Source organism: Triturus cristatus, chromosome 8, assembly GCF_964204655.1.
Source record: "Triturus cristatus chromosome 8, aTriCri1.1, whole genome shotgun sequence".
In the NCBI taxonomy this organism is placed as follows: domain Eukaryota; kingdom Metazoa; phylum Chordata; class Amphibia; order Caudata; family Salamandridae; genus Triturus; species Triturus cristatus.
The window spans coordinates 1,608,019,304-1,608,032,983 of NC_140591.1; the positions used below are offsets into that span (position 1 = coordinate 1,608,019,304).

Sequence of the window (13,680 nt, forward strand, 5' to 3'; positions counted from 1 at the left end):
GAACTCGAACTCCCCTCAATACTGTGTTCAAGTCACCAGACACCGCATCTCCTGTGGCATCCGTGCACCAAGATGGTCTTGGTAATTATGGCAACTCAGGCACTTAGAGCTCTTAGTTTAGGCTCTGAAATCACAGGATTGGGCAATGTGTGCGCACACTTGGGTGATGAGATTGTAGTGGTGTTGTGGGATACACAAGAACATCAAATTTAGGAATATCATATGGGAGAGACAGGTTGTCAAGATGGCAGCTGTGCCAGAATCAGAGGTCACAGCCTCTGGACATGCTTACTTTCTGTGAACTTTGCTCCAAGACACAGCACCACACACAAAGCTGTGGAATCGAAGGCTAAGTGGGAATTGGGTGGTAGCTAAACATGTGCTTTTAATGCTGCCAAGAATACCTAGACAGTGATGCTAGACTTTCATATTTTTATCAGAGGAGAAGCCCTTTCCTCACCTCCTATGCCGTGTATAAACAGCGCATGTCCTGACGCTGACAGCTTCTTTGCCTTTGCACCCTTGTCTGTAATATGGATTCCAAAAGGACTTCTCATTTGCATGAAAGAACGCCCCTTTGTGTCAGTGCAAGGTATGTGTTGTTCCTATGCATAGTATTGAAGGGGCGCTCGGTGTCTGCCGTCCCTTTTGCAATACCACAGTATCTGGGTGCACAAAAAGAGGGTGCACACACCTGGTGCATCCCCGAGGCGCTCTCTGTAATCTGGCTCCAGGTCTTCTCCTGATCCACAAAAGAATCCTGAATCTACTTGTGTAGGTTTTTGGGGAATTCCCAAAAGATTTCAAGAGTTTTCATGTGAAGATGCAGCTGTCACAGTTTTCCCAAGAGCATTGCTGAAATACTTTTATGAAATGATGTTAGCATGAGCAAATTACTTGTTCATATTTTTGTTCATTTGAAAAACCCTAAGCAGGAGCTGATTTTCTTTTTCTTCATGGAAACATATTTCCTAACACCCCATTAACTGTGGGTCTGTTCCCTGCCTATGCCCCTTCTTGAAACATAATTATCCCTGCTCTCAATGAAAATACATCTCTGTTTCCCAAGTGGGTATTCAGCACTGCTGCACTTTGCGCGTAATCTTGACACAGCATAGGCCTTTGTCATGTTTATATTCGTGCACCGCCACTGTGTGATGCCGGGTCGAATCAGGGGATTGTTGCTTTTTATTTTTAGGTCGAGCCCAGTGGCAGTGCGTATGTACGGCTCGCTCTGCGAGGCATGCTGTATTAGGGTATGCACTGCAAGCCCTGCTCACTCTCCGCCCATAATTGTCATTGGCTTGTGTCCTGTCCTTCTTAAATGCTGGCTTCTGTTTCGTAAGTAGGCTTGTTGGTTCCTCCTTGGTACCTCCTTGTCTTCATTTGTAACCCATGAGGACTGGCCCTTTTACTTCAGTTGTTACACGGTATGTGTTATAAAGTCTGTAAGCACTATTTTCTTTAATTAATTTCTCCTACTAGAGGCACGACGTGCGCTGCTTCAGCTGGTTTTTAATGATGTTCCACAACATCGCAGTGTGCCGTACACTTTTAGAAATGTATTTATTTGAATGACCGCGCGGTTCGCTTTACCTATAGTGGCGCACTTATTCACAGTGGGCCCGATTCATGGAACTAACAAGACAAAATCCTAAACTTACTACCATTTTGGTATTCACAGAAGGCACTTACTCATTTTGGTATTCACAGAAGGCACTTACTCATTTCGGTATTCACAGAAGTTAGGAGTCCTAACTTTAGGACTCCTAAATGCCTTCTGTGAATAACGAAAGTCTTAAAGTTAGGATTTTTCTCAGTTTAGGAGTAGTAAAGTTAGGAGTCCTAATCTACGCAATCTGTCCTGAGGATGGTCTCCATTATTAACTAATACAGAGACCGAAACGTCGTCATGCGTTTAATTTCAATCGCTTCAAAAGAGAAAAATCTCCGATCATCCATAATCTTCTCTAATTCCTAAATTGGATGATTGATTAAGTCTTTCTTTCAAGAATGGACTAAGTACTCAACGGTCATTCTTCAAGATTTGTTTGCCTTACTGGACCTGTAGGTACTGACTGCTGGAACCTGTATCCCTCTTCTTGAAATTAATATTGTTTCATTTGAATTGATGTTTACTCTGACTTGTTTTGTTTAATTTTACAGTTACATGTTTTTCTAACTCATATGTTGCAGTGGTTCACACTTTTCTTCATAACCAGTCGCTGTTCTGGTTTTTGCATACATCTCCGAAAGCTAGCCTCAATTCTGGCTCATAGGTCATAGGTCCTGCTGCTTTTCGATCCCTGGGTGCCTGCTTGACCCTGTTGTGCCAGGTGACCACAATTCAGACCTACACCTCCAACTCTGAAGAAATAGTCCAGTGCCGTATTAACGTTATCTCACATTATTAGCTCACCAAAAGACATCTGATGGTACCAGACACGTGCTTTACAATTCACCACACACTCGTTTCCAAGAATGCTGCTACTTAGCTCAGTAGTTCTCAATTTGGACATGAAAACTGTAGACAACAAGCATTTGCAATGCAATAGGTCTCGCATTTGCAAATCTTTGAGCTATTGGCATTGTAAATGACAAACCTTTTATCTATGTGTTGGTTTTGAAAACAGATAAATAAAAGGCATTGTCATTTACAATGCCAATAGCTTAAACTCTCGCAAATACGAGACCTAAGCAATGCAATAGGTCTCTTATTTCGCGACTTTGATCTATTGGCATTGTAAATGACAATTTTTTTTATTTATGTTTTGGTTTTTAAAAGACAAATAAAAGGCATTGTTATTTACAATGCTAATAGCTTAAACTTGCGTAAATGCGAGACCTACTGTATTGCAAATGCTTATTTTCAAAGTGCTGCGCAGCTACCAAATGGGCCAAATGTGCTGGCGGCTTCTTGCCGCATGGAGCCCAGAGTGCTGCGAGAGTTTATTGCAACTACACGGGACGTTGTCAGAATTAGAGAGAAGGTGTGTGTGTGGGGGGGGGAAGGGCATAGCAAAGGGGTGTTCACATGAGCTACTTAGGTCCCCTGCACGGTTTATATTTTTGTAGGCATGGGCAGGTTTCCATAGTATGCCCAGATGAGAAGTGAGTGCATTGTATGTGCACAGTCTGTTGTCACCGAACTTAAAGACGGGAGAGGTCACTGTCCACACCAAGCCCGAGAAACACAAGGACGGACCCGAGTATGTTTACTAATAGCGCATAGAGGCGATTCGTTCAGCCCCAAGCGCTAGAGATGTAAAACCAGCAAACAATTTTGGTAGCCCACAACCCCCTATGCGCTCCCGTTTCCTAAAAAAAAAAACCTTCCCTGTGATCTGCTTGGAAAACTATTGTGGATTGACAGCCTTTCCTTGTGAGTTTTTTTATTTTTTATTCTTGGAACTCACTAACCATTCCCTGTACTCCTTAATTTCATGCATGGGGGTTAGCAGACAAAGGTCAGCTCTGCACGCCTAAACCCACCTCTGCAAAATAAAATAAAAATGCTTGTGGATCTCGGCGTGGCCCAACATCCTGTGATCCTGGGCAGATTATTAATGTATGAGAGTACTCACAAAGAGGAATTGGCCTGGGGTGAAGCAACAGGGGGGAGCAGGAGGGGTCCATAGGAAGCGTTTTTAGGTCTCGCCTAGCTATTGCGTAGCAATCGCTATGCGAGACTATAGTAAGGGGCTCCCAAAAGTGCTCCCAAAAGTGGATTGCATGGCGAGCACGCGCACAATCACGTGCATAGTGCCGCCATGCAATCCGTTTGGCATCGTACTTCAAAGGGTCCGCTCCCCCGCCTGGAATGCGCTCCCCACACCCGCCAAGCGCGCGCGCCACGCTCCGCCGGGCTTGTCTTGTTTCTCTTGAAACATTCTTTCCGTCTCCTCTTGCTCTCACCTCCTCTCACTGTGCAATCTCGAGAAATAGCAGCCTTTCGCTTGTTGTAATTGTCATTTTTATATTCCACAAACCTCTGCGTCCTTGCACGCGCTCTTGGCTTTATTCACTTAAAAGGACTGTACCTAGAAGAGTCTTGGGAAGAAGGGTTAACGGTTGGCACGGTTTCTCCTCCACTTTGTCTTTTTTTGCTTTGTCAAACATTTGGGGAGTTCAGTTCCAGTGGCCATGAACTTTTAAAACTTTCATATTCCCTTTAGATAATATTCGTTTTGCTTTTGAAATATAATTACTGCCTGTATTCGAAGAAAACAATGTATTTCTCCGTACCCTGTAGATCTTAATTTTTTTCAATTACGGTAAATAAAAATAGCATGTTACCATGCGACGGATATTTTATATATAGATAGTCCTCGATTGCAATGCCTCGGTCCCCAGCAAGCCAAGCTCCATGCAGGCCACGGCACTTTTACTTGGCATGGATTCTGCTAAGTTTGTATCTTTACAGATAGCTGTACACTGCCTACCTGGACAGGCACGGAGTTATTATTTACCTGTTATTTTAAGTATGCCGTATGCGCCTATAGGTGCAACCGCGAGCATGTCTTAAGTAAATCGTTTTTTATTTCTGAAATGCTCTAGTGCTTCAGTTCGAGCCGCACCTTGCCTCCAGCAATGGATGTAAACCAGTCTTCCAAATACAGTTCTATTGATTTTATCTACAGTAAGCACAAAAAAAAGATTGCATATAGAAACTGATTGAGAACCCCCTCTGTGCTAGTTTCGGAAGCACTCTAATTCCAGCGCCTTTTCGCCATTGATCGCTGTGTCAGAGGAGGTGTGCCCAGGGCAGTTCTTCAAGTCAGCCTCTGCACGGAGAATGTCCGGGACCCTGCCCGTGCTCGGGGTGTTGAGATTACACGTGTTCAGGCACCGTGTGCTTCACTTGATGCTGCTCCAGGATTTGGACATGGTTCATGTTCACATCTGGTGATTGAGAGGAGCGTGTGCGGGTTCAGTATGTTGGAACCTGTCCTGAGGCGTTAAGCTGTTAGTAACTACCAGTCCTCTGTAAAGTTTTACATTTTCTACAAGTAGATAAGTCAGCCTGTGCTCCCTCGTAAACATAGTCCGCCACCATTTTGTTTTCCTTTCTTAACCTTTGACTAATGGCACCCATTACTCAAAATATAATTAAAAGTTGAAAGATTTTACTCAGTTAATTCGCGAACTGTGCCAGTTGCAAACGCTAATGTGCATTCTAAAGACGAGCACGCAGCCTGTCCTCGCGATAGAGACGAAGTGCTCTGCTAGTGGATCAATGCTGAACACAGAGGGTGTGGCTTAACGGCTAGAGCGGCCGACCTGAAAGCTTGGGACCCCAGGTTCGAGACTGGTAGGAAGGCTCAAAACATCCTGTGATTCTGGATAAATCTCTGAATCTCCCCATGGCTAAAAACAAATTTAAAAAAAGTGACCTATCTATCGTATCCATCTATCTATATATATCAGTTTTATAAAGCTCGAACTCGACCCGATGGTATCAGAGCACTTTACATTGCGGTCACTTTTTTTTAGCCATGGGGAAATTAAGTGATTTACCCGGAATCACAGGATGTTTGAGCCTATGTAAAGTGCTCTGATACCATCCGGTCGAGTACGCGCTTTATAAAACTGCTATGTATATATATATCAGTCACAGGTAGACGTTTTCCCCGTTGTTGAACCACGCAGACACGCGCTCGCTCCTGCCCCACTCCAAATGGACCAGAGAGCGTGCAGTATAGACCACTCCCTGGCCAGCCCTGATCTGAGCGGAGTTTGGGTTGCACGTGGCCCCCTGTGTGCCTTTGAGCTGTTCTTACGTAAGGAGTTTTGTATATATGCTGTGACTAACAGTAAACCGACCATGGCAAGGTGACTTTGTTCAGACTTGAGTGGAGCTAACCCACATCGAAGCTAACTTAATAAAAACAAGCATTGGCATAGCCAATAGGTCTCGCTTTTGGGACCTTACAAGTGTTTACCCATGCAACAGTTGATGTTGTTGCACCATGGATATTGTGCTGCATAACTAAATACTTATAAGGTCCCAAAAGCGAGACCTATTGGCTATGCCAATGCTTGTTAATGTTGGAGGCGGGTCAGAGGGAGACAAAGCGCATGAGTGGGAGCGGTGAGAGTGGAGGTGCATGGGGGCCTTCGTTTCGGTGGCTTAGGGCGAGGCAGCAAAGGGTTTAATTGCAAGGGTAAGGCCGGGGGAACCAGGTGGCGCAGGAGGAGGTGTTTGCAGATAGCAATGGAGTGGGTCGGATAGAGTACATTGCCCCCACGTGTCTGCAATTATGGTCGGCGTGGGGTACTCAGATGAGGCGATGCAGTAAGTTCGCTTACACTTAACATTAAAAACGCAAGCGTAGTGCAAGCCTTGCTTACAATTAATAGTTAAAGCGCAGGCAGTAGAGCACGCTTGGCTGACACCGGATAGACAAGACCGAGGCACACGCTTGGAAGGAGAGATTCACGGGGGCAGGTGGGCCGGAGGGGAGGGGGACAGAACCAGAAGTGAGAGAAAAGAAACTCTTGCACTAACAGATGGCAAGATACATGCGAGCTCACCACCCCTCTGGCCCTGTGGAGTCCCGGTCCCTCCCCGAAAACATACTACCACCACCACCTAGAGCTCCCACCAAAAGACCTTGCAACTCACGCCCACCAGCCGGGTCAGAGAACTCCCATTGAGCACCGAGAACAGTGACCAGATTTTAAGAAGCAAAAAAAATGGCGTGGGCACAAGACATAAAAGAAGGACTAAAGCCTTTAGTTCTTAATTTTATGTGTGGCCGTGCCGGTTTGTGCGTATCCTACTAAGTGTGCAAGTGTACACACGCGCACACACACTTATTTCGCCTTGCCTCTCGTCTGTCCCCCGGGCAGCTCGCAAAGATCCGCACCGGGTTTGAGCTCCTCAGCATGTTCACGGCTGCTCGGACTGAAGCGGCCCCCATGATTGTTGGGATGGTGGTTTAGCTGGGCCTGTGAGGCATGGCTGTGCCTGTGCCGCCACGAGGGGGGGTAACAAAGACCCTGGTGCTGCTGTGGCTAAGACGGGGCACTGGAGCGACAGTACTCCGAAGCCGAGGAGGGCGTGGGCCCTGTAAGAGTCCCTGGGAGATCCCTGCTTGCCTTGCCCACACCATTCAGCAGGAGTGGGGCAATTGGTCGCTGAGGGGGCCGGACGCTTTCCGTGGCTGCAAACCACAAAAGACACAAGCTACCAGCACACCCACCCAACATTATAAAAACAAGCAAACGCCTCACGCCAAAAATGCCGAGCGTTCTGTGTGCTTTAGTTTTCATGGTTTTACCATTCTAATCAACGTCGAAAAATAGACCTCTTTGTATTCCGTCGAAGGGAATAATTTGAACGTGCACTGCAGGCTGCACGGAGCTGTGAATTTATTTTACAGGTTTATAATCAAATTCGACACTAAGTAACAAACGAAAGGCACAGCACATACCATGATGTGGGCTGCCCCTCTAGCACGTGAATATAAAAAAAAGCAGCATTATGAGAGAGACTGCATCCTGTGTGCACATGACCGGCCTGCAGGGAAAGGGCTGCTCGAGAAAAACACGCTGCTCCCTCGGCGGAAAAGCAGCCAGAGTCTGCCAGGTTCCCCCTCTCCTCCCCGTGACCCTCTGAGCTCCGTGCCTGCCTGGATCGGATTAAACAAAGCTATAAAACTTGTAGTAAACCCGCTTCATGGCTGTTGTGAAGACTTTTCTTATCTGCTTGTTAAATAAACAAGCAGATAAGAAAAGTCTAGACGGCAGCCGCGAAGTAGGTGAGCCAGTCCGGGTGGGCCGGCACAAAAAGCCAATGGGAGGCAACATAGATAGCTCATTTCCAATGGCTGGCCACCGTTTAGCATAAACGGTGACGCCAGCCAATGGAAATGAGGGGCGGGGCTTAAAGCCCTTTTCTAAAAGTACTCGTCTGCAAAAAATCTCACCGAGTGTGGTGCGCATATGCGCAGCAACGCTAGGCGAGAGCTAAAAACATGTATACATCAAGCATATACACAAATTATAGAACATTTTATTTAATTCACAAACAAAATAGTAGAAAAATTAAATTCTAATTTCAATGGCAAGGTTGGCGCTTTTTAAAATCAGCTTTTAGTTCTCAAAGGAGAAGCGATAAACTAGATTCTAGCAGATCACTTTCTCCTTTGCTCCTAGTGCATGCTCTCTTTCTGTTGCCACATATCCAAGCTTCAAGTGAAGCCGCAGTCGAGTCTGTACATGCACAGTGTGACTCTTGTGCATCACCTAACCTCGGTGCTTCCTGTTCACAAGAGGTGTCACTCATGACGCCACCTGCGGGGATGGAGGTGGCTCTTGCTTTTGTGTGGCTTGATTGCTGTGGGTGGTCTTCCGTACATGCAAACTCAGAGAACTTACAAGCATGCAGGGATTGTGTGACCACCCTGTGTCACGTCCATGTGGTGCCACCATCGTTGGCTGCTTTGTCAATGCTATGCGGTGCCACTATCTTAGGCAGCTTTGTCAACTCTATGTGGTGCCACCATCTTAGGCTGCTTTGCCAGCTCTATGCGGTGCTGGCATCCTAGGCTGCTTTGTCAACACTATGCGGTACCGCTATCCTAGGCTGCTTTGTCTACTCTATGCGGTGCCGCCATCTTAGGCTGCTTTGTTAACTCTCTGCGGTGCCGCCATCTTAGGCTGCTATGTCAACTCTATGCGGTGCCGCCATCTTAGGCTGCATGTAGGTACTTTGTAACCAAACTAAGGAAACAGATCCAGTTATTAGAAGCTGGTAAAAAAATGAATACACTCCAAGGAGTACAAGAAAGAAGAGACTGGAGAGTCCAGTTCTGTCATTCTGATCCCGCCTCCCCCAGACCTTTGGCCCAGGACCTTGGCCAATGAAGTCTTACTTGAGAGGAAACAAACCCTTCTAGGGCAAAAGCACAGTCTTTACAAGCGGGAGAATGTGTCAAAACAGGAGCAGTGCTGTTAGGGTAATGGTGAGGTGAGGGGAAGGGTGTATGCGGAGATCCTGGGAGACGCAGAACGCACAACTAGGTTAGATGAAGATCAGGGCATGTACTTTATTTGGAGGTTACATTACCCAGTTCTCTAGCACCCTACACTTGCATAGCGCTTTTACCAAAGTTTCTCTAGGCACCTGTGTTGACTAGTACCTGGCTAGGAAAGGACAGGAGTTTGGAAAGCAGAGTGAACAATCACAAGAGGGTGCAAAGGGTGTGTTGCTGAAGGAGGTAGCGTTATGGAACGAGCAGTGGTGGGACCAGTGAGGAGACGGTATGGTTAGGAAGCAGCAGGTAAAGGAGGCATTTCTAGAGATTTAGCAAGTAACTAGGCAGGAGGCAGGGTTATGAGCAGACCAAAGCAGAATTTTAAAGAGTTGATGAATGATTGAGGAGGTCCTGGAATTAGGATTGCCTGTGTGCTAACCAATGGCTGGAGTAATGGGACAGACTCTGGCATGCTTTTCTGCCCAGCTTCTCCTGCACATGAGTAAGCGAAAATCCTGGTCAGTGGTCCTGGTCACTGGTGAATGGAGGCATCGCCTCCATTCATGCTGCTTCTCCAGAACTGATGAGGCCCTAGAACCCAAGACCTGCATCTCATTGGCTGTTTGCTTCCACCCATTCATTATAATACCATACACTAATTAAAGCTAAACTAAAGGAGTGCCCCCTCCTGACTAAGAAAGGAATAACATTCTCTTCTTTTGTGGTTTAATGATAATTTCAGGAGGACAAAAACTGGTCATACAGATGGTGCAATACTTACCTTCTTTATGGACACACATACAGTGACCTTGGTGATCGCAGTTAAGCCGTGGCTTGTTTTCTCTAAAGTGTAAACATCCAAACACATTCGGTTTCATCATGCCGGGCGGGGTGGGGGGGGGGGGCACTGCTTGTATGGCATCTGGTGCTTTGTAGAGTAGGCAAAACGGTTTTCTGGTTCTGTTGAAGACCCCACAGTCCAGCCCACGAGGGAGGGCAGCTTTGTGCCCATCTGCACCCCATGTCTTTGTTGTGTTCTTTGGGGAAAGAGGGCAGGAAAGCATCAGTTAGCATTGTTGGTTGGTGATACCAATGATTTTATTGCAGTGTGAGTTCCACTTTACCAGAATGTGTGTCACTTGACCATGAGAACCTTCATTGAAATTTCCTGTACAAGAATTTGATCAAATTTGTGCATGTGTGTTATGGGGTTTAAAGAAAATACAAGCTAAGTTATTTATCATTCTAAAATTGAAAGTTGTTAAGTCTAAGATTTCCATTTTCACCTTTGTTGAATTATAGTTGGGTGCGAACATGGACCGTGTGGCAGAGCTGGCGATCAAGGTGTGCATCGATCTCAAGATGGAGACGCAGCAAGTGTGCATGCAAGGCGTGCAGCTCTTCAAGCAGGACGTGATCACCGCCTGCGTCCAGTCCTACCTCAGGCCCGTTGAGATATGCGGGCTGCTCGTGGGTAAGGACTGTGGCCACTGGGACATCTACTCAGACTGGAATGTCACCTTCCCAGATACTCCAAAGCCACCTGTGACACCCCCCAAGCCTCCGCAGCCTGGAGCCCCCACCAGCAGAGTACTTTACCTCACTGACCTCCACTGGGATCGTCACTACATCCCCGGCAGCGATCCTGTCTGTAAGGATCCGCTGTGCTGCCGGAACAAGACGCGCAAGAGTCACCACAGCGCTGGCTACTGGGGGGAGTACAGCAATTGTGATCTTCCACTGCATACCATCGAGAACCTGCTCCAGCAACTAGCCTCCTCCCCGACGCTCTACGACAGCGTCTACTGGACTGGCGACATCCCTGCCCATAATGTCTGGGAGCAGACCCGCAGTGACCAACTCCTGGCCCTGAACACAGTCACCGGTCTGATCAAAAAGTACCTGGGGCACGTGCCCGTCTACCCTGCGGTGGGCAACCATGAGAGTGCCCCGGTCAACAGCTTCCCGCCACCATTCATCCATGGCAACATGTCCACCGCGTGGCTGTACGAGGCGATGGCCGAGGCTTGGCGTGACTGGCTTCCTGACGATGCTCTGCAGACACTCCGGTAACAGTGGACGTCTTTTTTATAAAAGAGTGAAGACCTAGAAATATGTGTGTGCATCAGGAGGCGGTATAATGAGAGCCATCCTTCAGTGGGTGGGTAATAATGACGTGATTGCGATAGCCGATGGGTTTGCTGTTTTCCCTGTGCCTGGCTCCAGTCCATCCCTCACACTTGTAATATGTGCCCCATAAGTGAGCGCAGGGCCACAATATTGTGGTTAGTTTCAAAATGAGCAAAAACCTTACCCTGTCGCATCCTGACGGCGTGTGATGTAGGCTACTGTTGTGCCCATCAATAAACAGCACCAACCTTAAGGACAGAGAGACACTACCAATGCCTGTGGATCAACACGCCCTCTCCCATGAGCCGTAAGACATTGTCAAGCTCAGAGCCTTACATCCTTTCACATAATGCCCCACCATCATCGAGGTCTGCCCCTTAACTTACCCTCTCCCATGTTGGACATCTAGAAGACATTGTCTACCTTCTATTTCTTCTCATACTGCCCTACTAGCGTCGAGTTCTGCCCCTTAACTTACCCTCTCCCATGTTGGACATCTAGAAGACATTATCTACCTTCTATTTCTTCACATACTGCCCCACCATCATCGAGTTCTGCCCCTTAACTTACCCTCTCCCATGTTGGACATCTAGAAGACATTATCTACCTTCTATTTCTTCACATACTGCCCCACCATCATCGAGTTCTGCCCCTTAACTTACCCTCTCCCATGTTGGACATCTAGAAGACATTGTCTACCTTCTATTTCTTCACATACGGCCCTACTAGCGTCGAGTTCTGCCCCCTTCATCTAAAAGTAAAGCTCTCCTCACTCTCAGGGTCGAGCGGCTGATGCTCTGAATCTCCTCCAGGATGGGTGATTGAATACCATCAGTTGCCCCAGATGAATTTCACACCTGCTGGTTTCATCCCTGTGCCCACCGAAGGAGATAGGGCATCACAGATGAATAACTCTAGCCAAGCCTTCACCCTCTCTACTGCAGTCGCGTGCACAGGTCATTGGTATCAGCAGGGACCTGCAGCAACAAGGTGGTCACTTCCTGCCTACTGACCCCAGGAGGGGCTTCAGGTAGGAAAGGACCAATGCATGTGATTCTGGAGAAAAACACATTTAAGGAAACCTCTTCTGGAGGAACTTTGTCCACGAGCTGGTCTCCTCTATTTGTTGTAATCGCATGACATTCCCAGGAAGTCGACTCCATCTTGGGGAATGATCTTCATGCCACTAAAAGACCCTACAGTTCTCTTTTTTTCAGGATTTCATAGATTCCTTGTTTCTCATTTACTTCCCTGTCGGCCCGCCTTCTTCCCCATCGACTCTTGCTTGTATTTTCCTCTCTTCAGTGCTCTTCCTTTACAGGGGCATCTACTAACCTCCCTTTCACCCTCAACTGTGTTTTACCCTACACCTGTCCCTTCCTCCTGCCTCTGCCTGGTACCGCTACCCCTGGATGCAGTCAGTGGTCAATGCCTGTTGGCAGGCTGACTATCATTAGACCCACGACAGGCCTTTGACACTCTGGTGGGGAGTTCCCCAGGGTCCCATGATGCGTGCCCTATCGCTGTATGCTGAAGATATGATTTTGTGTACAGGTTTTGTACATGTGGATCCAGCTGAGATCTCAAGGTTGCTTTTCTCGTTTGGCAACTTTTCTGTCCTCTGGCTGAACTTTGGTAAATCCCATGCCTTTTCTTTTCCAGACACTTCTAGTGAGTCTACCCTGCCTTCCGGTGAAGTTAGTATTCAGATGGCACCCCAGAGATTTGGCTATTTAGGCATCCAAATATACCGAGAAGTGCAGACTTTGCTGGATGGAAATCTCTTTGAAAACGATAGTCCCTCAAATCTCAATACCTGCACCGAGTCCATAATATGTTTATCACCACTCTTGCATCTCTGCCTAACCCTTTGTACCTCTCCCAGTACCTATACCTAGACCACTGCCTGGACTCTTAATGCTGACTCTACCCTAGTCCCTCTTCTATGTTTACCCTTGAACCTCTTCACTTTCTGTACCCAGGGACCTCTACAAACTTGCTGCACCTTAAAACCTCCACCTCACCTCGTAGTATCCCTACATATACCTTAGTATATTTCCCCCCACACTTGGCACCTACACCTCTACCAGTACCTACAGCTTAATACCTCGACATCTGCCTATACTGTTTTAATGCGACCTCTATCTGATTATTGCGACTCCTACATGTACGTCTGTACCTCTTCCTCATCTATACCTTAGTTCCTCTACCCCGTCAATACAGTAGGAGTTTTGCATTTACCTTTACTCTAGTAGCTCAATTCTTGCCTCTGTCCTAGAAATGCAGTTACCATCGATTAGAAGTGAGCGACCCGCTGTAGTCTGGAGCCTGGCCTAAGCCAGAGGCCGGGCTCTGTCTCAGCTCGAGGCCATCTCGAGCCCAAAAGCAGCCGAGCCGTCGCGTGGCATCTTCCCAGCACTCCGCCTCCCCTGCTACCCTTCCGCCAGGCAGCGGAGGAGGCATTGAGCCGCATTGGGGGGTTTCTTTGCAGGTGGGTTAGCAGCGATGGCCCATGAAGCGGGGTGAAATTGCTCGGAGAGGGGCATTAATAACAATAATAATAAAGTAA

The 13,680-nt window shown here is 47.3% G+C and overlaps 1 protein-coding gene across 1 annotated transcript in view; it reads left to right on the forward strand.

Moving 5' to 3' along the window:
• SMPD1 (sphingomyelin phosphodiesterase 1) overlaps window positions 1-13,680 on the forward strand; it is a 106,026-nt gene that overhangs the window by 43,063 nt on the left and 49,283 nt on the right. Inside the window, exon 2 of the mRNA XM_085623524.1 lies at window positions 10,284-11,050. Coding sequence (XP_085479650.1) covers window positions 10,284-11,050 — 767 coding nt within the window. The remainder of the gene's footprint in view (window positions 1-10,283; window positions 11,051-13,680) is intronic.